The sequence below is a fragment of the Danio rerio genome, chromosome 20 (genome assembly GCF_052040795.2).
Source record: "Danio rerio strain M-AB ecotype USA chromosome 20, GRCz13ab, whole genome shotgun sequence".
Lineage (NCBI taxonomy): Eukaryota > Metazoa > Chordata > Actinopteri > Cypriniformes > Danionidae > Danio > Danio rerio.
In genome coordinates this window covers 24952467-24978799 of record NC_141040.1, presented here as the reverse complement: position 1 = coordinate 24978799, position 26333 = coordinate 24952467, and the positions used below count along the sequence as shown (strand labels likewise).

At 36.7% G+C, this 26333-nt stretch overlaps 1 protein-coding gene across 1 annotated transcript in view; it reads right to left on the bottom strand.

The window, feature by feature from the left end:
- Positions 1-1807: 1807 nt before the first annotated feature.
- The window catches only part of LOC147832200 (uncharacterized), a 241579-nt gene continuing 217053 nt past the window's right edge, over positions 1808-26333 (bottom strand). Inside the window, exons 7-8 of the mRNA XM_087298134.1 lie at positions 9563-9621; positions 1808-3167 (exon numbers count right to left, since the gene is read on the bottom strand). Of these exons, the coding sequence (XP_087154260.1) occupies positions 9609-9621 (13 nt within the window). The 3' untranslated portion in view covers positions 1808-3167; positions 9563-9608. The remainder of the gene's footprint in view (positions 3168-9562; positions 9622-26333) is intronic.

Sequence of the window (26333 nt, the reverse complement as noted above, 5' to 3'; positions counted from 1 at the left end):
ATCTTAGTAACCAGAACTGAATATACAGAATTTAAGCTTTTGAAGATGGAATGTTTCCCTGCTGGAAGTAGTCATGGCAAGATGGTCAACAACAATACTGCAAAAATGTAATTGGTAAGAGACTGAGGAATGTGATTCAAATTAACAATCTCTACAAGCTCAAAGGTTTGTGATAGAGTTGGGAAAGGTGATGGTAAAGTGATAAAGAGGTGCCTGTGGGGATATTTTTAGAAGTGGACAAAAGCGGGAGCAGTCTTTGGGGATTACAGGGCCTGACAAGCCGACTGAACCTTGATCTCTCTCTCTCTTTCTCAATTTAGTAAAGAACAGCTGACCACCCGCTCTCCTGCAGGGGTACTATTTTAAATGCTCCGCAACTGAAATCCTATTGTTTTTATGTGAGGCTTTGCACACACTGGAGCTCGGCCTCAGATGCAGGACTGTGTTTTTGCGAGCTTGTGCCTCTCATCACCATGGGAATGCACGCTCCCTTGCTAATTACTTGCTTGAATTGGCCCACAGAGACACTGTTAATGACACGTAACCTGATCTGAAAAACCTGAGACGCACTGGAGAAGGTACGGTGTGAGGGGTTATGAGGTGTGGTGGCGGCAGCGGTGGCGGGGGCTGTAAAAGATGACCAAGGGAGAAACACAGTGTGACACACTAAACCAACTGTGCAAACGCAGTTATCTCTAATGCTAGCAGCTAATGTGTGTCCGGTGCAAGATTGGGGGTGGTCATATTGGTGGGTGAAGATGTTTCTGGAAGTGTTTTTCCAATGTGATTTTGAAAACATGCTTGTTAAAGCATAATGTGAACTCATTGAAATCACGTGTTATTTCAGATTTGAAAATCGGACAAGATAGAAAGAATTACAACCAAGGTCAGTGCGATGGCTATGTGGTTAACAATGTTGCCTCACAGCAAGAACATAAGTCCTGGCTGGCACAGAAGGCCTTTCTGTGTGGTGTTTGGATGTTCCCCTCATGTTTGCATTGGTTTCCTCCGGATGCTTTGGTTTCCCACACAGTCCAAAGACATGCGTTATATATAAATTTGGCCGTAGTGTGTGAATGGGAGAGTGTATGGGTGTTTCCCAGCACTAGGGGTTGTATTCTCAGTGTTGGTTTATGGCTGAAAGGGCATCCGCTGTGTAGAACATATGCCAGAGTAATTGGTGGTTCAATTCACCCCTGATAAAGCACGAAATAAGCTAAAGAAAAGTGTGTGACAACCACAACCATGTCAAGTATTGTGAATGACAATTAAATAAACTTTTAAGTCTATTACTTATGATTTTACAGTTTCAATTGACATTTCAGTAAATATTTTCTGTTTAAACACTTAATTTAGCAATTCGTTTTTTCCTTGGTATGTTTTGACTAGCAGTATGTGTTCACCAATCATTCATTCAATTGCTTTTGAACCATTAATAATGCAGCAAGGAATTCAATAGAGTGCAAAAGCCATGTTCTAAAGGTGAAAACTCCATTAATTTTCCCAATAGGGAAATTGGTTTATAAAAATAGCAGAAAAAGTCTTAAAGATAAACCTGGTGTGAGCTTAGAAGTTGTTAAATGAGTGTATGTGCTTGTGTTAAACCTATCTGTTTACATTATTGAACGTAATTAGGAGCAGATTTCATGCAAACAAATACTGCATTCCAATGAGGCTGTAGAAATAATTCCACCCATCAACCACCTAGACAGCTGAACACCTCCACTTTGGTGTTGGTCTTTCTGGCTTTGTGCAAGAATAAAATGAGATGGAAAACAAAACTGAACCAAAAAGAATGAAAAAATTATAAGCGGACAATGAATTCAAACAATGAACAGTAAAATTAGGTAACAAAAAGGTAAGAATGTCAAACTGAAGAAATGACAATAGTAGTGTAATATACCTGCTGCAGCATCTTTAATATTCAACCCAGGCTCATTCTGATTACATACCTCTATACATATTTCTAGAAAGTGCCAAATACGTCTCAGGAGTTTTTTTATTTTTTTTGCAGTTGATGTTTTTGCGAATCCAGCAGAGGCCGTTGTGTACGTTTTTAGATCTAAATTTCTCCCGCGAGTGCAATTTGCGCCTTTTGTTCTCCCATAAATCCACCAGAGGGTGCTATCGGCTGACTGAGTAATCGACCGACTGATCACCCCCAGGCACCCCCTTCCCTAAACCCAACCGATAGAGTTTTAAAAAGCACCGATTGACCACCATCCACCCGTCAGTTATTTGAAAAGCAATCTAGAAAAACAAAAGCCTTGGTAGCAGCCTGATTTTTACCATGTTTTCAGATTTTACCACATTCTCACCCTGTTATTTACATGTTTGTTTTATTTTCCGGATTTTGTTTTTGTCTTGCTTTCTGGAAAAGTTCTTTGCTGGACTCGAACCCCATCGTCACGGTGAACTCTGCTCTGCATGTCAATTCCTCTGACGTACGCAACGATCCACTGGACAAACTGGTAACAGCAGAAAAGCGGTCCATATGGAGGTAAGCGGTCAGCTGGTAAGCACGAAAAGGAATGGCATCATGCCGCCCCTTAGCGTTCGTTTTAAAGATGAAATGCAGCCATATGTTCCATGGCTACATAATCTCCAGAAATGTGTATAGAGCTACGTTTTCAGAATGATGTTGTAAATATTAATAAGAAAACAAAATAAAATGAAAAAAGTTCTCATTGCTTTTAAATAAATTTTGCAGATATTATAAGAGAGATTATATTATGTGGTGCTGCTCATCGTGACTCTTTCATTGGTGCATTCATAATGTAGTTTTTCTTCACAAAATCTATTTTAAAGCTACGTTAAAAAAAATATGAAAAGATGGCTTCAAGAAAAGTATGTATCATCCATTAACAATATCGTAGATCATGAGGTCTTTAAAAGTCTATACATCACCATTCAAAATTAGTTTCCCATCTAGAGAATATGAATGGAGTTTTTACCTCCTAACCCTGACTGTTATCAGGGTTGACTGTCTATGGCAGAGTCCCGAGTAGCAGCTGGTTTCATCAACCGTAGTCTAAGAATAATAATTAGTGGCTTTGTGATGGCAGTGGTATGTTAATGACACACTGGGCCACTACTAACCTGTATGCATGAAAATGAACTGCAGCAGCCATAAACATCCAATGCACGTGATGTTGCATCAAGGAAACCTGCAGAGACAAAAAAAGAGGTGATTAACAGCCACTAAACAAATTTAGACCCTAGTAACAAACAGGAATAGTCTGGCTCTATCAGATACACACTTCTACAGACAACAATTAAATAAAACTAAAATTAGGTATATTTTAAATTATTTTTTTCACCATTTTGTTCATTAATTTTTATACTTTTTATTTAAGAAAAAGCAGAAGATGAAGAAGAAAAGAACAAGAAAAAAGTGGAAAGCAAAGCGGTTGTCATAGGGGTTACAAAATAAAGTCACTACATTTGAAACACATTATCACATGTTGTTTACAATGACAGCCCATTTGTCCCAATACATTTTTCTCTTTACATTTTTCCCAATACTCTACTTTGATTCTTGAAGTCTTAAGAAAATGTCAGTCTATCCATAAACTGTTTTTTTTTTTTTTACAATTCCAATCCATCTAGCCCTTGTTGGAGGTTTTGTTTATAATTCTAAATTTTTTTTCAAACAATAATAACTTATTTATAATATATCAGCTGAAGCTAATGAACAGGTCATGACAACCCATGAATTAAGTCAACCCAAGCTCATTCTAAAAACGAACCGCAATATATATTTCTGGAGAGCACCAAATACGCCCCAGGAAGTACGCTTTTTGCAGTTTTTGTTTTCATGAATTCGAAAGAGGTTGCATTTTTTTTTAAGATTTTTTTATTGCTATTTGTGCCTGCTCATCTCACGTAAATCCACCAAAGGCCGTTGTCGACTGACTGACTGACTGATCGACTGACCCACCCTCCTCCTTCCCTAAACCCAACCAATAGTGTTTTCAAAAGCACATATTGACCCGCCCACTCACTTCCCTAAACTCAGAAATAAAAGCCCTCAATTTTTAGTAGTTTAATATTTTTTTACATTTAGTTTTTGTCTTACCTGCTTTCTGGAACCGTTCTTCTGTTATAATCAATGCATTTGGATTGATGCTTTTAATTGTAGTCCAAAAACAGGTTGATTTAGAGCCCAGAGTTATTAATTCATTCATTTTATTTTCGGCTTAGTCCCTTTATTAATCTGGGGTTGCCACAGCGGAATGAACCGCCAACTTATCCAGCATATGTTTTATGCAGCGGATGCTCTTCCAGCTGCAACCCATCTTTGGGAATCATCCATACACTCTCATTCACACTCATACATTAGGGACAATTAAGCCTACCCAATTCAGCTGTACCGCATGTTTTTGAACTGGGGGGTAAACCGGAGCACCCTGAGGAAACCCACACGAACGCGGCGAGAACATACAAACTCCACACAGAAACGCCAACTGACCCAGCTGAGGCTCGAACCAGCGACCTTCCTTTTGTGAGGCGACAGCACTACCTACTGCGCCACTGTGTTGCGGCCCAGAGTTATCTGAGGCTAAAAAGTAAAGTAAAACAGCAAAGCTCAAACACTTATGAATCCTGTACTGGAGTTAAAAAAAGAAGCCTTGGAAGGCAGCTTCAGATCATCACATTCATTATTGAACATTACTGAGCGTAAAACACAGGCAGAGATCATCTGGATATTCAGAAACCTTTTTTAATCACTGCGGGGCAGAATTCATTATCAGTGTGAAGAAACAGTTTCACACCACCAGCATTCATTTTCACCTCTGGCTCAGAGAGATCAAGACACCTGCGGTGGCAAGAAGAAGAAAAAATCTCCATAATCTAAAAAAAGTGGGAGAGCTGAAACTGTCTTTCCTGGAACATAAAAGGTGGTCATGATACGGTAAAAATGATCACAAATACATTCCATTTGTGACAAATGAGTAAAAATACAAGTCACCTCTTTTCCACCCATAATGTTAACCACTAATATGGAAAGATTGTTTTGATGCATATCTTATCCTGTAAATTTGTGCATCAACATTTAGTGTAAACTGATTAGTCACTGATGGTCTTTCAGTAAACTGTTAATCACGTATGGCACACTCATACATACACACTTTTGCAACGCCCTTACAGTAAGATGATTCTCATGTACAGTAAGAAATTCATCACCCAGCTATTTATTTTCAGCCTTTACAGAAGCCATGCAATAAATCTACACTGTTAGACATTTCAAAGAGTTTTTAAAGTAACTTACTGGCAACACTGTTACTGTATTTGTGATTTACAGTATACAACCGTAAATCAGTTTACAGCATGATACCATGATTATATTATCTGAAATTACTGTTAATTACTGTAAAACACTAAGTAAACAGTTTACTACTGTAAATATTTTACAGTATACAACCGTAAATCAGTTTACAGCATGATACCAAAATCATATTAACTGAAATTACTGTTAATTACTGTAAAAACTAAGCAAACAGTTTACTACTATAAATATTTACAGTATACAACCGTAAATCAGTTTACAGCATGATACTGTAATTATACTATCTGAAATTACTGTTAATTACTGCAAAAAATTAAATAAACAGTTTACTACTATAAATTGTTTACAGTATACAACCGTAAATCAGTTTACAGCATGATATTGTAATTATACTATATGAAAATACTGTTAATCACTGTAAAAAAAACTAAGTAAACAGTTTACTACTGTAAATTTCTTACAATATATAACCGTAAATCAGTTTACAGCATGATACCATAATTATACTATCTGAAATTACTGTTAATTACTGCAAAAAATTAAATAAACAGTTTACTACTATAAATTGTTTACAGTATACAATCGTAAATCAGTTTACAGCATGATAGCGTGATTATATTATCTGAAATTACTGTTAATTACTGTAAAAAACTAAAAAAACAGTTTACTACTGTAAATATTTTACAGTATACAATCGTAAATCAGTTTACAGCATGATATTGTAATGAATCTTTCTGTAATTACTGTTAATTACTGTAAAAAAAAACAGTAAACAGTTTTTTCGACCTAAATATTTTATCATATAATTTTATTATTATCTTAGTACTACTGACATAAAAAGGACACAATTACTGTAAATCTCTGTATAAGTGGTTTGACCTCACTAATAAATTCCCATAATGTAATGGTAAATCCAGTTATTTTCATGTCAAAAGAATTTGCAGTATTATGCTGAGTGAAATACAGTAAATATCTGCAAATTAAAGAAATGTCTAACAGTGTAGCACTTTCTAATGGACAGACGCCATCCGTTGGCCGGAGTCTTGAACTGCCGATTTCAAGCCGAAAGAATCAGAAGATTCATTGTGTTAAACAACCACAAGGACACCTTCAGATCAGCCATCTGTACACCTCCCAACTCTAAATCAATTTATAAGCAAACAAACGTCTTGCATGCGCTGTAAATCTATTACCAGATCCTGTTGAGCCACAATTCCTCAAGGCCTTGAGAAAGGATTTCCAAAATCGAGTCTCATTATTTGAAGCCAGGGTGTTTTGTTGTACAGCTTTTGATTTTGCAGGCGTCCCATGGGTGTCAGCGGTACGCCAGTGACCGGACGGCTGTAAATAAAGCCAGTGAGTTTTGGGTAACTCCCTGAAGGCTCCCTCTTTTCCTGTGCCACCCGCTTCAGAAGGGCAATATTATTCTGTCCCCAGGTCTGAAGAATGATTCCATTGTACTGGAGGTAGAAAGCGGCCTTCCTCCGAGCCCACTTTACTGCCGCTGTTCTTTATTTAAACAGCACCGCCTTTATCTGTACGTGCTCCTGCTGTCACTCGCCGGGCTCTGCTTGATAGGCCCTGATAAGGGTGGCGCTCTATGCAAACACGTCCCAGCAATGGGGACCACATGGGTGACCAGCAGGAAGTGTCAACAAAGAACGGGGTATTAAAAGCTCTCGACAAGTTTGATTGTTTCCCATCGTGATAATCATTATTTTACGGCACTTTAAAGTAGCTGCCGTTCTTTCATTGTTGTATTGTTTTGCCATTTAAGATCACTAGGGAAGACTGATGAAGACATTTTTTAATAATATTTAAGAATGATCCATGTGTTTTGTGTGAACAGATGAAAGTAGCTTTAATATTTCTCACAGTTTATCATAGTTTATTTGCTATAGTTTTAAAAATGGTAAGAAAATATGAGAACAGGTAAACTGTATCAGAGCAAATTCATCTTGATGGGAGATAACTTTGATACAAAGGTACAGTAGGTAATAGATTGCAATCAATCAAAGATAATTCATCAACATGGCATCAGATTGAAGTTGTACCCCACTACTCTGCTTGGTAGTAAAGCTTTCATCAGACAGTTATTTTCAAAAAAATGTAATGGCAAAAAAAGGGAATGGAAGGTCACGGGACAAATCAATAATGCCCAATATACAGGATTCAGACAGTTAGTCTAGAACCTCACAGTAGCGACAGATTCTCATCTGTTAGGAAGTAAGTAACATTAGCTTTAACCTGTTTGGCAGTTTTTTTGAACATGTGTTCAATATTGTACGATAATGACACTGCTGCCTGCTTTCTCATCCTTCTCTCTTTCTCGTTTCGACCCATAGCGTTACTCAATATGGTTGAGTACAACATGGCATCAGATTAAGGCCGTACTCACACTAGGTACAGATGCCTCGAACCGGGCCAAAGCACGCTTGTCCCCCCTCCCGTCTCCCCCGACGGTCTGTGCTCACACCACAAACGGGCTTCGGCACGCTTACGTCATCGCTACTGCGCTCTTCAGTGAGAAGTTATCTCTCACTCAGCAGCACAGTGGAGATTTCTCTAGTTATATCGTTTCAGTCGTTTGATAAGCCGTCAAATATTTCGCCAAACAGTCCTTAGGGATGCAGGGACACGCAGTCAGATATTTCGCCGTACAGAACCGCCACTTTTGGCACTCATAAACAATCATAAAGCTCTCGTGCTGCAGGAATGAGGAGGTCTGCTGAAGGCGTGCAGCTGTCGTGAAGTGAGGAGTTTGCATCTTTAATAAACGACGGCAGTTTGCGTTCACTAAACAGTAAGAATGATTAATAAATCTATATGAAACAGTCCCTTAAAAGTCACGTCTCGCTTTCAGTTTCGGGCTTTGGCGCGTTTTGCACTCACACACAAGGGTACCGCGCCAAAGCCCAAGTGAACCGCGCTCAGGCACACCTCTTCCAACCGGGCCAGGACCGGCCAAGTGAACCGTGCTTGAGCCCGATTCAGTGCACTCACACTTCTCAAATCCAGGAAACGGGCCTGGGCACGGTACGGATGGCATAGTGTGAGTAGGCCCTAAAGTTGTACCCCAATATTGTGGGGGCGTTGCATTTTCTTTGAAAATGAAAATCAGGTTGATGTCAACCCAACGTCTGGCCGACATCAATGACGCATCCAATCTAAAATCATCCAAATATCAACATGTTACAGCTTGACATTAGTGTGGACGTGACCACTATAACATCTATCAGATGTTAGATTTTGGTTGCCATACCTAATGAATAAATGTCAGTATTTGACGTCATGTTGGTTTAAGATGTCGGCTCAACATTCAGGCCCATAGCCTTTTTTTTTTTTTTTTTTTTTGCATTTTCCCCACATTTTGTATTTAAGAAGTTTAAATACAGCATTTTGTTGACATTTTATAAATGGTTTTGGGATGGATTAGCTTGTCTTCTGGAACCATGTGCATGCTTTTTGCAATAACAAGAATAATGGCTGTTTTGTCGAATTGCTTATTTAGATTATGTGCGAATTTTGTCATTCTAAACACACACTACATATTTTTGTAAATTTTTATGGGGACTTCCCCTAGAGGTAGATATATGGCAAGATTCAATATTGCAATATGTTGTAATAATCGATAAGGACAATATTGATAACAATTATTTGAACTTTTAGAGTGCTTTTTACATATATTCAGATTGTATTAGGGGTTGTTCATCACAGCACCACATGCCTGAATGATTAATAGGTGATTTATATTCAAACAGACATTATTATTCAAATATTTTCTTATAATATAGTTTAACAAGGAGTTTTTGCACATGTTAATGTGGATTGATTAATAAATAAATCTTTCTATGTCATGTTTTGGCCTCTCAGCTCTCAGGTAACTTATCAATCTAGTTCAAATGAGTTCTGAGGCTGTCAAATGTAAGAAAACTCATAATTAAAACGCAGACAGCACGGGAGGTTAGCTTTAATGTTGGTTAATTATGTCCTTAATGCAATTTACTGCTATCCTTGGACACTCTTATTCATAAAAAAATCATCTTTAAGTTCACTGTGGATTATACTTCGCCATAGATTATATTTAGAATGCAACACAGTTGCTTTAGACACAGATGCCGTTTGCTAATAGGCTCATGCTAATCGGATCTTCAGCAAACTCGTTTAAAAACACTTCATGCTACCTCTTTAACCACCAAAATTGCAGAAAGGAGCCCTATAACTTTCTGTAAACAAAACCAAATTGAGCAATAAACAAATAGTGTAACTTACCTTGTAAATATCTCATCAGTCTGTGTGAGGAAATCATCGGTTGCTCTCATTTGCTCCACCTGTCAGTTTGAATCAGAGAGCATGCGTATAGATTTACTAACTTTGTGGAGTAAGTTTTACTTGCGCATGTCTTTTTTTGCATTAGTTCATATTACGAAACACTAAGTAAATAGTACTTGGATATATCCATTTGGATTTACTGTTGTATTTTAAGCACAATAAATTAAAAAGAAATATTAAGTAGCTTATTGAATTAAACGTGACATTTTGAAATAAAAAGACAAAATCTGATTTATTTGTAAAATGTAATTGGATTACGCTCTCTTTATTTACAAGCCCCAAAATTATTTTTTACAGTGAGCGTAAACAGCCTCAAAAACACGGATGTGACAGGATTAGCGCCTTTGAAGTGATATCTGACGTCTGAGGACTCCGCTTGGTAGTAAAGCCTTCATCGGACAGTTATTTTCAAAAACTAAAAATAGGGAATGTGAGGTCATGTGACAAATCAATAATGCCCAATCCGCTTGTTAAGTGTGAGGTCACGCGAAGCGGCTTCCGGGTCCAAGCGCTCTATTTAACTGAATGGGGAAACTCATGAAATGGTAATAACAAACGTTTACAAAGAGATTTAATGCTTTCGAAAATCACGATCGCAGTATACATGTCCATGCCTAATATCCGATGGCCAGAAAGTGATTAATTTTTTTATAAATTGCCCAAAGAAAAAAAAAAAGGCCAGAGATTGTTGTGTACACTATGATTTTATATAAAATTAACTTAAATGTGTGATAGGAATAAAACGTGATGATCATAAACTAATGATTTCTCCACTCAAATGAATGGCGGCTTGGACCCGGAAACAGTATTACATACGTCACAAACACGTCACCACTTAACAAGCGGATATTCAGGACTGTCAGTTACTCTAGGAATTCATAGTAGCAACAGATTCTCATCTGTTAGGAAGTAAGTAACGTTAGGCTTACCCTGTGTCTTTTTAAACATATGTTCAATATTGTGCGACATTGTCACTGCTGCCTGCTTTCTCATCCTTCTCTCTTTCTCATTTCGACCCTTAACATTACTCAGTATGGATGAATATGTGGCTTCAAAGAATCAAACATTATCGCTCGTCACATTATTGTGACTGAGGCTCTGGAATTCTTTGGAAACCACCTGAACCCAACCTCCCCAGCCACCCAGATATGGGCATGACGTTGAATTATGGTCTCTTTACAAACACAAGATAAAATCAACCAAATATCAATGTCATTTGAAGTTGTTATTGGATGCCAAAATAACGTTGTCTTTAGACTGTGGCTGGATATTGAATATTGGTCAACTGACATCATGACCTAAATCTAATGTAATATTATCGTTATATGATGTTGTGCCTGCTGGGCTGATAATGTGAAATAATTACAACAGTCAACATTTGAAGCGGTTCATCACCATTCATCAAAGTCATTCTAAAACTATTGAATAATACCCATTCTTGCTTTAGAACAATTTTGAAAAACCTTTTAGGTCCTCTTCAAATGTGGACTACTGTATATGAGGCTGTTCGATTAATCGTAAATTAAAGTAAATTTTCATGAGCTTTCTGTCAGTAAAGTTGATACAAGTACATCTTAGCATCCAAAATTGCATTCAAAATTCAATGATGAATGAAATTGCAATACAAGTAGACGCTTGGATCATTATGTTGATGTATAATATGGTTATATATTCCTAGCAAAACATATTCTCAGGGCTGTCAAATTTAGGTGAAAACCATCAAAATCGCTGGCAGTGGATGGCAATTTTTTTTTAAACACTGGCAATAAAACTGGTTAATAATATGTTTTTTTCTCCAGACTCAAACAATAACTTTAGTTGAGTGTTTGAAATAAAATTGTTCAGCACGATCATTCTGTATTTGTGATTATTTATTTAGTAACGTTACCTGTTACCTGGGTTTCATCTCCAAGAATTTCATGTGGGAGCACCCTCTGGCTTTAAGAGGACATTTACCACTGGTCATAGAACCATGCTTCAGACCCAGTTTACACCTGAGTTTAGTAATAGTCCACTTTAACAGTCTAAACAGCCTAAAACCAGGTGAAAACAGAGCCTAAGTGGCTGCTCAATAAAAAAACAATAACATAAAATAAAGTTTCAGAACTCCTTAATTTAAAAAGCAAATTATTATTTTCTACATTTCTGAAATGTCCAGATCTAATCGCTCAAACCTTTGAAACCTTTGCATAGTTGGTTTACACAGCATTCACGCAAAGACCAAAACTATAGAAGGAAAAGGGGGCTTTAATAATGTATTATTTGCAACAAATCATCCAAAATAGGGCTGCTGTGTGTTGGGCTATATCCAGTCGATTGCATTTTTATCATTTGATTCTTTATGGAGAGCTTATAAAACATTGCCAAGAATTCCTTCTTTACATTCACAAAGATATGCTGCAGAGAGATCTCAAATAAACCAAACGAACTCTGTGGAACTAATTATATTTAGTTTTTTATACAAATAGTAGTCTTTCTTGATGCAGAAACATATAATAAATACAAATTATATGTTATTGCAAACATATAATTAATAAACTGTACTTGAGAAAATCTGAAACTGCATTTTAGGAAGTTGTTTAAAGCCAGGCTGCAGGTTTGTCAGCCCCGGATGGTGCACAACAACAGTATGTTCCTGAATGCAAATGCAGTAGTGCCTTGGGGTTGCATTTGGATCTTTTGTTAAGTGTTGGATGGTTTCCTGTATATCACCACACCTGTGTGTGCCCAGAAATCAGTGGAGGGGTCAGACCGCTTGCCCATACATGTTAGCATTTTTCTCTCAATCAGGCCACAGCTTTGGTAATCCTGAAAAAAAAGAAACTTTGTAAAGAAGGGATTGGCTTAAATCAAAATACACTTCTGTTTTTGGTTTCTATGGAGCATGTGGGATTTTTTCACATGCGTGCCCATGTAAAAGCTCAGACCCTGGTTATTTGATTTCAATAATAAAACATAAGAAGTTGGTGTTTTACATCAACAAGGGCATTAGGCCAGTTGCTATGGCCTACTGACACAGTCCTGCCAGCATTTTTATATGCTAACAGATCTCCTTAAAAGAAAAGATCTGTTGAAACTCCAGTCACCCTCACCCTTATTTCAGAGCTGGATAGCCTTCTACTGTATCTACGGCAGAACATTTTCTACATGCAGAACACTGCAGAAGAGTTTTTGTTCATTAAAAATCCACAACAAAAAAAATTACAAAAAGGTCAAGGAAAATGACACCATACTCTATATCTCTGTTGTATTTTTAAACATGATGAACAGATTGAAATAAACTGTACACTGTAAACCCCGCTGTTGTCATTACTAAAGATATTAAGTTAATATAACTTGACATTAATTAAAATACCAAGTTTTGACATCAAAACATAAACAGGTGTTTTTCACTTACTCATTAGGCAGCAAAAATGTTTAATTAATATTTTTATTTCTTTAAACGATTCACAATCTCTTTAAAATGATTGGTTGCGCTTGAAATTCTGCCTTGACAACCGCAATGATTGGTCGATAAATAATATATGACACAAGGGGGTCATTTTGCTTGTGATGCTGAATTTTGCTAAAGCACAGCCGGACAGAGGCACTACTTGAACCCATCTGACGAAAGAGAAAATTTAAATTGGTAAATAGAAATTTAAATGCTTATGTACATTTTCCTTAATTGATATATTTGCAGGGGCGATATGCTGACGCTGTGTTACCTCACAGCAAGAAGGTCGCTGGTTCAAGTCCCGGCTGAGACATTTCTGTGTGGCGTTTGTATGTTCTCCCCGTGTTGGCGTGTATTTCCTCTGAGTGCTCCGGTTTCCCCTAGTTCAAAGACATACGCTATTGGTGAATTGGGTAAGCTAAAGTGTTCGTAGTATATGTGTGTATGTCCTGGTCCTCCAGGTTGGGGGTTGAGCATTGGACTAACAACCCACCTTGTAAAAATCAGATGATATGAAACACCAACATTGTGTGGCTAAATATCAACTTCGATATAAATTTCTATATAAACTATACTTATCATGTAAGAATATAAAAGCTAAAAAAAATTGGAAGTTTAGTCTATTACCTATTTTAAGTTATCTGTACTTAAATATTTAAGTTAATTCAATGAAAAGACCACAGTTGGTCAAGTCTATTAATTGAGTTGTCGATTTCCCCTTACTCAAATGAACTGAGGGAATCACTTTCCTTAAATCGTTTGAGTAATCTCAACTTATTAGAGTTTGCAGTGTAAGCCTTTCTTGATTTCTGTTATGATTACCAGAGCTCGCTAACCACCAGAGGTCGCTGGTAAACATTCACACTCCTTGAACTACATATCTGCCATGTTATGGACTACAACACCCAGTCAGGCCACACAAACACACACAACCGGTTCAAGATCCAGACTGATTAAACTCTCACAGCTGAAGCCACTCACACCATGATTATTCAGACTATTTAAACCCCTCTGTTCCACATCTTGTTGGTGAGTATTGTTAAGCTGTTGCTGTCCTTATGTAAGCGGGTTCCTTGTTTCCTGTTGCCTGTGTTTTTGACTTTTGGACTGTTTATCGTGTTTTGACTAGTGGTGGGCAAAGCGAGGCTTCGTGAAACACTGAAACTATCGAAGCAAATGTGTCGAAGCTTCGAAACGTTTCGAAACACCACTCTACGGTGACACCTAGTGGTCATTTTATTTGTATTTCACTGAAACCGCTTCAGCAAAGAACAGTTGAGCAAATTGAGGTATCAAACCGCACTTTGTAGCCATGAATCATCAAATGGTTTAGTCGAGCGGTTAGAGTTTGTGACTACCATGCGGGAATAATTGGTTCAAATCCAGACTGACACAATTGTGTTGAAAGGCTTTAATACCAGTTGGTAATGCTTAGTTATTGTTTTGTTTCAACATTGCTCTGACATACGAATAAACATTTGTAAATAAATTTGTATTGTTTTGTTCATAAAACAGGGTTGTTACTAGATCAGATACAGTTGTGGCCAGAAGTTAACAATAATTATTTATATTATTAATTAAATTTCCCATTGTATTTTATTAACGTCTATCCAAAACCTAAACCTATCACAGTACTGTAAAAATATTAATTATTGTTTTACAGTGTTACAAAAATGATGCTAAATTGATGGTGTATCGCAGCTGTATCCTATCTAGGCTACACCATAAAACAGTAACATGATTAAAATACATAAAATCATGAATTTTGAGTATTTGTACTAGTTGAGATTCGAACCCAAAACAAATTTGATATACAGTACCACAGTGCACACGCACGGTACACTACGCCATACAAGACAGAGACACAATAAAGATCATGCCAGTGAAATGCAAATTTTCCGGGTCTTGAAACGCCTCTAAAAATGATCGAGGCTTTGAATCGCTTTTGTCACGTGACCAAGTGTTTCGAAACACTTTAGTCACGTGACCTGGGTGTTTCGGATCATGCTTCGGTGCAGTGTTTCGAAACACTTGCGCTTCGGGATCTCGACACTGTGTCGAAACGTCAGTTTCACGTCAGCCATCCCTAGTTTTGACCCTTTTCTGCCTGCCCCGAACCTTTTGCCTGTTTTATTGGATTTGCTTCTGGATTGCCTACTACACTGTTTATACTGGTATTTGACCCTTGCCTGATTGACCATTCTTATAATAAAGCTGCATTTGGAACTACCCCAGTTTGCATAGCATCCCTTCAACAATTTCATACTGCATTAACAATTTTAAGCATTAATATATTCTGTACTTTTTTAGGTGTATTTTTACTGGAATTTGGGTTAACTGTTTCCTTGTTGTTGGTTTTTTTTTTTTTTTTTTTTTTTTGTTAAGTGTATTTGACCCTTGTATTACTAACATTGTGGGAACCATGTCCCCAAAAGTACAGCAATACCAGTATTTTATCACCTCATAAAGACATTTTTTTATTTTTTTTTTGGTCCCCCTTGCAGAAAAATGCTTGTAAATGAAGTATTTAGAAAAAGCAAATGTTGGGTTGAGGTTAGGGGGTTAAATATACAATTTGTATAGTATAAAAACTAGAAGTTCCCATAAAGATAACTTTGTGAAGTGTGTGCACAGATCAAATGTTTGGGGTATTTTTTTTTTTTTTTTTAACTGATTAATAAGAAGCTGATTGGGAATACTATGTGGTATAAGTTTAAAAAATAAATAAAGCTATAATATATGTAATAAAATATTTAGTTAAAATATTAGGTTATAATAAGTATACAAAATGGCGGTTTATTCCGTTGTGGCGACCCATAATTAATCAACAAATCTCATGCTAATTCGTAACTTTTTGACTTAGTGGCTAATTCGTGGCTAATAATAATATAGTAAAATTTGCTTAGCACACAAATGACAGTTGGGTTTAGGGGCAGGATTAGGTGCCACTGCTAGGGCTGGGTGATATTGCAAAAAAAAAAAAAAAATGATCACGTTATCATGTTTCAGATCATTGGGTACCAACAATTATTGAATACTTTTTATGATACATTAAAGAATATTAGATTTTTTTTTTATTTAACCACTTAATTTTAATTTACCAACATTACTAAGGCAGATAGTTTTAATAGTCAAAAACAAAAATATTTAAACAAATATCTCATAAACGTAAGTGTTAAAGAGACTCTTAAACTATAAAATACGTGTGATAAAAATAAAAAAAAAAACGTGTGTGCAATGGTAAAGCGTAACTACTGAAATATCTAAGCAAACTTAAAGGTAGATCAACATCTGTAAGGTGTGAATAATAATGATACAGTAAACCTCAAACTCTGTAAAAAAGAAAAATTATGATAATCAAATCTGAGCTTTCAAGTAAAAGAACTAACCATCATTATTCAAATGCATTTTGCAACATTACAACTTGCTAAAAAATCTTTCAGATGGGGTGCTAGTGGCTGGGATGCACAAGAAAAGAAACCAAAAAGCCACTCTGGCCACAACCTTTTCTATTTACAATCTCTTTACTTCTGCTAGCCACCGTACTCATTTTCGCATGTGTTGTTATTCTAACTTGAAGTCACAAGCACAAGCCCATGAATTCCTTCACCATATACAATTGATTTTGCGCTAGCACTCCCCTGGCGTCTCTCGTAAATAGGCGACCTTCAAGCGTTTTACTCAGAGGATGATAAATGGAGAAACCATTGCTACCGCTCCAATGCAAGTTTAAAACGAAAAGTAAAAAGCACTGTAGTGTTTGGATGTGCTGTGTTTGTCTGCCGTTATTGCTGAAATGTGTACATACCATACAAAGTGTCAAGCAGATTGGTTAGTTCTACTTGCATGAATCGCTGTGCATTTGTGGCATTCGAAAATGTTCAGATGTTTTTTAACTAGCGTCATGTGTGCGTCACTTGCACAACATGTGCACATTGCTCCCATACGTACGTCATTCAAGTCGCGCGCCTCCATTGGAAATGACAAACTTACACCCTAAGCTTACTGGCATTGCTTACAAGGCGCACTCTCAGCAGCCACATTTTAATTAAACTATAGCATTTCATACTGAAACTACATACCCAATCTTTTTTAATCGATATCGACAATAGTGTTCAGTCAATAAATATCAATACCGATTTTACCACCCAGTTCTAGCCACGCCTCCTTTTTAAAATCATACGTCTGAACTCATTCTTAAGAATTCATATGAATTAGCCACTAAACTGACAAAACATAAAATACTTACGTTTCCTCATGAGATCAGGCTGGATTAATCAAGGACTAAGCCAAGGATAACGAGTAAGAGTGAGTATACGAAATATAAACAATATGTTACATTTCATAAAACAATGCACATTTAGAATGCATATACGAGAATGAAAAAGAACTTCTTTAAAAGGGGTTCATTATATACTGTACAGTGGTCCTAACATTTGACAGCCCCCTCCACATAACCAGGATTTTCATCGTAGACCTGAAATAACCTTCATCAACAGCCTTTTTCCGCCTCCATGCATTGGCTGACACATAGGTTTGTTAATGATTATTCCACATCTCCATTGCGAACTAATAATAATAACAGTTCCCGGAACGTGCCGCAGTAGTAGGCCTGTTTGCTCCCTTTAACTAATCCCCACTGAAAAAGAGTTCCGCTCGACGGCGAACCGTGCACCTCCTCCTGCTCCTGACATGAGGAAACACATCCCATCATCAGCCGCCTACGCCTGCGCTTCTCCTCACGGATAAACCAGCTGCAAGCCTCCTCCAAACAACCCCAAAACAATGGCACTAGCAAGCCACATTCTCCTCCATTCGCCATTCTAGGCATAATCATTATTCAATACAGACTGCTCGGGCAAAGCCTAAACACGTCCTGTCATCTGACGGCTTAAGGCCCACTTATCATACACCGTCATGCTTGGAGGAGCCGAGAGTGAAGCCGAACGACGTTTCCAGTAAAGCCAACGGATCCTGGAGAGAGAGTAGGAGGACGGTATAATTGTGCAGAAATATGATCCGTGCTGTAACACTATCTTCCCAAAGTACAATGCGCTGATATAAGAGATTGTTGTCATCAGGGGAGGCAATTAAGTATAAAGAGGGAAGAAAAAAAGAAATAGGTGAAATGAACTATGGGGTATGTGGTGCTTCAGTGTCAGAATCAGTGGAATCGAAGCTCTCCTGGGAGGAAGGCGACTCCACTTCAAATGGGGCTTTCGACTGGTACTGTACTGTATATGGGAATGGCATTAGTTTTCTATTGAAGGAGTAGTGCAAGGGGAAATGAGAAACCACCATGACCTCTGCAAAACACTGTGTTTTTCTGAGAAACACATGATTTAAAGAATGTTTATGCTGTTTTAAAAAAAATCACGGTGGCCCATAACTGGTTTCATGTTATTTTTAATATTTTTTTAGGCTTTTTAAATGCATTATGGGACCTTGATCTCTGCTCTATTAAAATAAATATAATGACATTTTTATTAGTTTGGAGTGATAAATTGTCTGCGTTGGTCATGGTAATAATGGTATAGTGACCGATTGATGGGTTAATATGCTGCCTGTTCTTTTTCTGCTAATATTCTTTTTATTTTATGCATTGTTTCAGTCTAAAAATGGTCACAAAAGTCACTGTGCTTAACTTCAAGTTTAAAAATTCTCAGAGGAGAGATCAAGGTCCTATGATGCAATTTAAAAGCATAAAAACAGCAATACCCATGAATCACAAGCTATGGAAAATTGTAAATAAACAGATTTTATTTTACAGTGTATAATGAAAACCACCAGTTCAAAATATATATATTTTTAAAATTAAATAAGCCTTTGAAATATATTTCATATTCTCAAGTCAAAAAATAGACCATAGATATTGGCAAATAAATGAGCTGTTTTCTGTTTTAATGTGTTTTCTGCATCATTACCGCAGTCTTCAGTGTCACATGACCCTTCAGAAATCTTTTTGATATGCTGAATTTTGGCAGCTGCAAGCATGCCTAATATTTACATGAAAATATTGATAGTTTTACTAAAAATTCTGTGAATTTGTGTTTTTATATTCGATACTGATAAGAAAATTGATTATACAATTTTATGAAATTTAGAAAGAAAAAACATATAATCTGAGAATTACCAGTTTTAACCCAATTGTTATAGATGAGATCTAATGAATTCTTTTTAAATTTATTATAAAATATATTGGCATCTAACAAAATAATATCCAATCAATGATCACAAAGAAAAGCAATGAATAAATAAATAGTTTATTTGCTTAAACATTCATTTTAAAGAAAAGTGAGACAGTGGTGTGTGTCAGAGTACATGGGTCAGCACGTGTATGAACAAATTTCAGTCGAAAAGGTGTGTTTTTTTGATACTGAAATACCTTCATATATCATTTTACAATTTTCTAAAAGATTATACACCTAAAATCATGTCAGTCTGTCAATACCATAAATTAAAAAAGATAATTGATGCATTTAGAGTCTTATTTATAAAGTTTATGCTGTTTGCTAAAAAATCTATGCTTTGTTTGTATGTTTTTTTTTTTTTAAATAAATTATCATCTATCTCTTCCAGGTCAAAACGAACCTGAATGCTTTATAAGGATTCAAATATTAGAGCAGATGATCTATTTTAATACATTTAAACTGTGTAAGAAAAAGAGTGCAATATTATAACCATGGAAAATACCATTTGTGTTGTCCCTGTATGATCACAAATTATTCAAACAATTTCATGCAAATGTTATTAATTGAATATCTGTTTACATTTTTCCAATACATTTCCAGTACAGAAAATACAAATTTGTTCAACATCAATGATTTCCCCTAATTTTCCCACTAACCTTATTATGAAAATCCCAGTATAGATACAAAGTAATTATACAAAAAAGGATAGCTCTAAAAGCAAACACTAATCATGCTCCACTTCATTTGCTGCAAATGAAAAAGGAAGGAAAGAAGATGGTTTGAACTGTTTTGTTTGATTGTTTGGTAACAGCGCCATCTGGTGGTTAATGTTAATCCACTGTTTTTACAAAAGAATGGCCACTGGGGATTTTACGTTATATATTTTCATTCTTTCATTCATTTTCTTTTTGGTTCATTAATATGGGGAATGAACCACCAACTTATCCAGCATATGTTTTACACAGCGGATACCCTTCCAGCTGCAACACATCACTGGGAAACACTCATACACTCCCATTCACACACATGACATGCACACTACGGCCAGTTTAGCTTACCCAATTCACCTACAGCGCATGTCTTTGCACTTGTGAAGGAAACTGGAGGAAACCCTGCATGCGAACATGGGGAGAACATGCAAACTCCATACAGAAATGCCAACTGAGCCGAGGCTCAAACCTGCGACCTTCTTGCTGTGAGGTGAACATGCTACCTACTGCGCAACCAGGACACCATCAGAAAGTCACATAGCACAAATATATATGACTCTATAACACAGTGAAGGAGACGGACATATCAAAGGTACTGTAATAGTATTGTAAATAAAGTTCAGTTTCTTGCACATACAGATAATTTTTTTGTTTGTTTCACCAGGAGCAACAGGTATTAAATTTGTTTTGACAATTTTTTTCTTTTCTTTAAAGTGCCAGTATTTGTTAACTTACATTTTATGAATCACCAAGAACCATAACTTTAGCTAAAAATCTTAATTGTTCAACAAAAGAAAAAAAAGCCTCCTACATCCTGAAATGACTGAGGACGCAGAAAATTTGTGTTTGTTTTGTTTTTTTGAGTAAACTACCCAATTCATTGCAAATTTAGATATATAGAACATAAAGATTTAGTTAGTTGATAATGATCATTGTTATTAATAATGATATTATTTATCACAGAGCTCAATCACATAATGACAGGTCAGTGGTGTTTTATGAATGATTGATTCAGAGACATTAATGTCCAGCTGATGATGGCTCTCACGCTTCTTTCATGACTTCAGTGAGAACCAGAGTCAGTCTGCAGAAGCTGGTGAATGCAGCAGTTGCCTGAGGCTCTTCTATATAGCAGGCAGAATAAATGGAGTCATGGGAACTCAGTCACACCCTTCTCCATCACTGTTCCAGCTTCCCTTGAGAGAGAGCTGCAGTATAAAGACCTGTGCTGATGATTGAACACTGAACATTGACAAGCACACTTTACTTTATTCCCGAAGGCACCTGCAGCATCACAGTGAACAAACTGCATAATACACAGCTTTATACAAACTTGATTTAATGTCTGAGTTATGTAAAAGTAAAAAATACATCAATAAGCATGTATATTATAAATAGAATTTAATATTTATTTAAAAAAAACACATACAGTTGAAATCAGAATTATTAAACCCACTTGTAAATTTTATTTCTTTTTTAAATATTTTCCAAATAATGTTTAACAGAGCAGGAAATTTTCACAGTATGTCTGATAATATTCTTTCTTCTGGAGATAGTCTTATTTGTTTTATTTCGGCTACAATAATAGCAGTTTTAAATTTTTAGGTCATAATATTTAACCATTTTAAGATCAAAATGATTAGCCCCTTTAAGCTATATTTTTTTCGACTGTCTACAGAACAAACCATTATTATACAATAACTTGCCTAATTACCCTAACCTGCCTAGTTAACCTGATTAACCTAGTTAAGCCACTGCCTTTCCCACTGATTTCATTGCCACAAATTGCCAGAAAAAGAAAAAAAAATAATAATAATTGACCTAATAATTAAAAATATTAACAGTGTGCCTAATATACAGAGCAGCAAGATGAGTTTTAAAATGTTTAACAAGTAAACATCTTCGTTTACAAAATCTGTTTTTATTAATAAAAAAACAGGTTAATGAAAACTTAAAGAAATAAACATTAAAAAACATCCGGCAAAAGCTCAGATGGTCTTTTTCTGTACCTTTAGTCTTATTAATTACACTAAAAATATTTTGCTGCTTGTAAAAACTAGTTATGTAAAATAAGCTTAAACACAATTCTTGAGATTTTATTAGGACAGCTTAATTGTTTATCTTTAATTAACTTAAGTTAACTTAATCAATTTGTGTTGGGACAACCTGAATAAATTGTGTGAAATGCATTATTTACAGTGTGGTCAGAATGTAGGGTCTTCACATATTCAAAAAAGTTTAATAAATCAATGGTTTCCAAATGTTATAAAACAATTTTTTTTAAAGTTTATCCTTTTTTTTGACACATTTTTATCTAGATTTAAATATGACATCAAATTGCAAATCACATGGATATTTCTATAGGCATTTCTTTTTTATTTCCATTCCAACAGAATTCTCCTTGCTAATAAAGCAAAATATATAGATATTTTTTTTAAATATTTAATGTTGTCAAATATATTGTTATGGTACTTCAAAAATGGCAGTTTCAATACTGGGTGTCATATTCAAATAAAATAAAATAAAAACAAAAGTCCAATAGTTTTTAATTTAATGCATTTTGTAATTTATTTTCCTATTCAATAAATAAGGCGTCACGGTGGCGCAGTGGGTAGCACAATCGCATCACAGCAAGAAGGTAACTGGTTGGAGCCCCGGCTGAGTCAGTTAGTATTTATTCTCACCGTCTTCGCGTGGGTTTCCTCCGCGTGCTCCGGTATCCCCCAAACTCCAACGACATGGGCTATTAGTGAATTGAATAAACTGAATTGGCCATAGTGTATGAGTGTAAAAGAGTGTGTGTGGGTGTTTTCCAGTGTTGTGTTGCAGCTGAAAGAGCATCTTCTGCTTAAAAAAACCTCCTGGATAAGTTGTAAATTTAATAAAGGGACTACGTTAAAAAGAAAATGAATGAATTTAATAAATGTAGACTATTGTGCGGCTGGAGGGCATCTGCAACATAAAACGAGTCAGAGTAATTGGCAGTTCATTCCACTGTGAGTAAATCAGGGACTTAGCCAAAGGAGAGTGACTAAATGTACTTGAGTGGCATCAAGTAATAAGAAAATAATTATTTAAATTTTGTCCAATTTAACTACAGTTTGTATTAATAGTCTGCATTAGTTATTCGGTTGCATTATTTTAATATGTTAAGGTTAAGTTTACTACATTTTAATGCATTTATTGTATATTTATATATACAGACAAATTTATTAATAAATTCACATTCCATAATCTACTTCTAAAATAGCATTTCTAACTCAAACTAAAACAGTGAACAACGAATAAGAGAAGGGATTGGGAATTTTTGGAATTACATAATTGACAGACCTTCCAATTCTGTGTGATTCTGTCAGGCTATCTAGGAATCTGAGCACATTTCATGTGAGCCTCTGTCATAGAAATTTACATTAGATGTCGCCAACACTATTATTGTCTATGGGAAGAAATTAATTCTATTGAATCAATTGAGCCGCCATTTTAGGACAGGGTAGCGTCTCTTTGAAATAAATGTGAGAGGCGCAGTGCAGGACAGGCCATCCAGAACCAGAGGTACACACATATACATATTTCTATGATCAGGAGATTTCCCGGTGGTCAGTATGTAAATATTTTTTTAAATTACAATTTGACCTAACTTTTTTATTACAATGATGGACAAATGACCACACGGGAATTGCCGACAAAGGGCTGGTGTTTGTTCGTTCATTCATTCATTCATTCATTCATTTTCAAATGCTTTTCCGAGGACGGGTTGCAGGGGCAGCAGTCTTAAGAGAGAACCCCAGACTTCCCTCTCCCCAGACACTTGTTAATAATGATAATAAATAGATTTGCACTTGACAACAAATGAAATGGTTGTATTTATACTTAAGTTTAGTTAGATTTATTCAGGATACCATCTCCAGAAGTAGCAATCCCCACAGGAGCACTTTGACCCTGAGCATGTGCAACGACTCTGACCGGTGGGTCTTTAACTGGCAAAAACTTTCTTTAGTAGCACAGACAGAAGCCAGGACCAGCAGGCTCACTGTTACACATCTTATCCACATATCAGTCACAGACCTGAGAAAAAGAAAAAAACGGACCCCCACACTTTGCAGTAATTTTACCCGACCACCATCATCTGCATTCATTTGAAGTGTCACGACTGAAAGGAAACACCAGCCTCAACCTCTTTCTGATCTGCTGATTCTGTTTCTTTCTCTCACACTCTTTTTGTGTAGACACTTCCAAAGAACTGAAAGGGGAAACACTGTCCTTCTCAGCGATGCGACTTTAAGAAAGAGAGGTATGGCTGTGATAGCAGAGATAACAGACATACTTGTAGCTGGATACTGCACTTATGCATTCACTTCAATGCAAACAAGTCATCAAAAAGCAAGGATTGTGCTCTCTTCTTCTCCATCTCAACAGTATGTATAGGCTGTGCAATAGTCTCAAGGTTCAGAATGTGTTTTATGAACAGCAGAATGAAAGCCTTCTGATCAGCTTCTTGAAAGTATTTGCGATAAATGAAAGAAAAAAACTAACTCCATTGTTGTTCTACTCTAAGGTGACTTTCTTTTTAACCCTGCTATATGCAGCCTTTTTATCTTCCTTCTCACATGAATCTAAACTCATTGTTATTTATTAACGTGTCCACTCATAATGGATCTGCGCATAACTGGCTTCAGAAAAATCATTAAAATGATGAATGGCTGAAGAAGAGTCCTGACCGCAGTCATTAACCTGAGTCTTACTTCTACCACATGTCATTCCTCCTCATTATCACAAGCACTCCCAAAGTCTTAGTTTGTAATAGATTCATGTTTTGTTGCATCACGTTTGAAATATTGTTGCTCAAAACTCAAAGAGCAGTGATGCTCACAATGTTTTACGCTGTTAAACTGCTGTTTTTTAAAACAGCGAGACTGGATCTGGGTCAGGTTTTGGGTCACCAATCTGATTTCACAAATGGTCCGTTTCCACTGAGTGGTACGGAACGGTACGGTACAGTTGGGTACGCTTTTAAGGCTGTTTCCACTGTCGAAAGGCGTAAAGAACCGAACGGTACCATGCCACTTTTCCACACCCTTTTGAAAGGGTGCCAAAGATGAGAAAGGGTACCAAAAGGAGGAGCTACATGCACAGCTGAACACTGATTGGTTAGAGAGAATTATCACCCTTTGCGTGCAACAAAAACAAGAAACAACAGGAAGCAGCGCCATTTTTAAAAACACAGCGATAGAAGAAGCGTTAGAAGAAGCGAAACAATGTTTGCACGCTCTAATCAAACATGGTCGACCTGAGAGGTGCAAACCTTCCTGGCCAAAATCGGTGACGAAAAAGTGCAGTTGGAACTTGCCGGCATGGTCAGAAACAAAAAGGTTTTTCAGCATGTTTTCGAAAGAATGGCTGCGGTCGATCAGTGTTGCTTGAAATGCCGATCAGTGTTGCTTGAAATGCAAGAAGCTGCAAATTGACTACCATAAAATAAAAGACAGAATATAAGAGCAAAGTGGTGTGAACCGTTAGAATTGGAAGTGGTTCGACACCATAGACGCTATTTACAGACACCAACCAGCGAGGAAATGTTAAAGTCGTTATCATCTTCCAAAGAGCCGACCCCGCAACCATATGGGACTAAGGCCAAAGAAGAAGAAGAAGAACCAGCGAGGACATGTTACTGGATTAACATCTATGTTGATCCTGGAACAACATACCAATCAGGGATATGTTCAGGGGCGGACTGGCCATCTGGCAGACCGGGCAGTTTCTCGCTGGGCCGAAACACTTTTTGGGCCAGCCTGATCATCGTCTTAGATCTGAACGGCCCATAAAAGGCTAAGCAGCCTATCGTTTTTTTCTGCCTTATTAATTGACGATGCTGTGACTCTGAAAGTAAGATGCTTTTTTCCAGACAGACAGACTGGGCCGGCTCATGTGACACTCTGCAGCCCATTGGTTCTTTTCTTTATTGACATTGTTCTGGTCCAATCACAAACTCCAAGAAGTTTGGTCAGCGTGCATCGTCTGTGTGTATTTGTCAAAATAGTCGAGAGTCAGAGAGAAGAAACGGAAGGGAGGCGCAAAGAAATTGCGGGAAACACACCAGCGTTTTATTTAGCGGTTCTGAAAAGTTCTCCGTTCATTCAAGCACACGGCTAAAAACGCAAATCACGTGACCACACGCACACACACACACACACACACACTCCAAGAGCTGCAGCCAATAGTTCAGCGCAGGTGCTTTAAGCATAAACCCCAGGTGAGAGTATAATGCATGTCGGACACTTCATCAACTATCTGCTTGTTCTCATCTCACTATAGTTGTTAAACGTGATATTGAATTCATCTTGTTGTCTCTATACAACGACTCTTCTGTCTTTTTT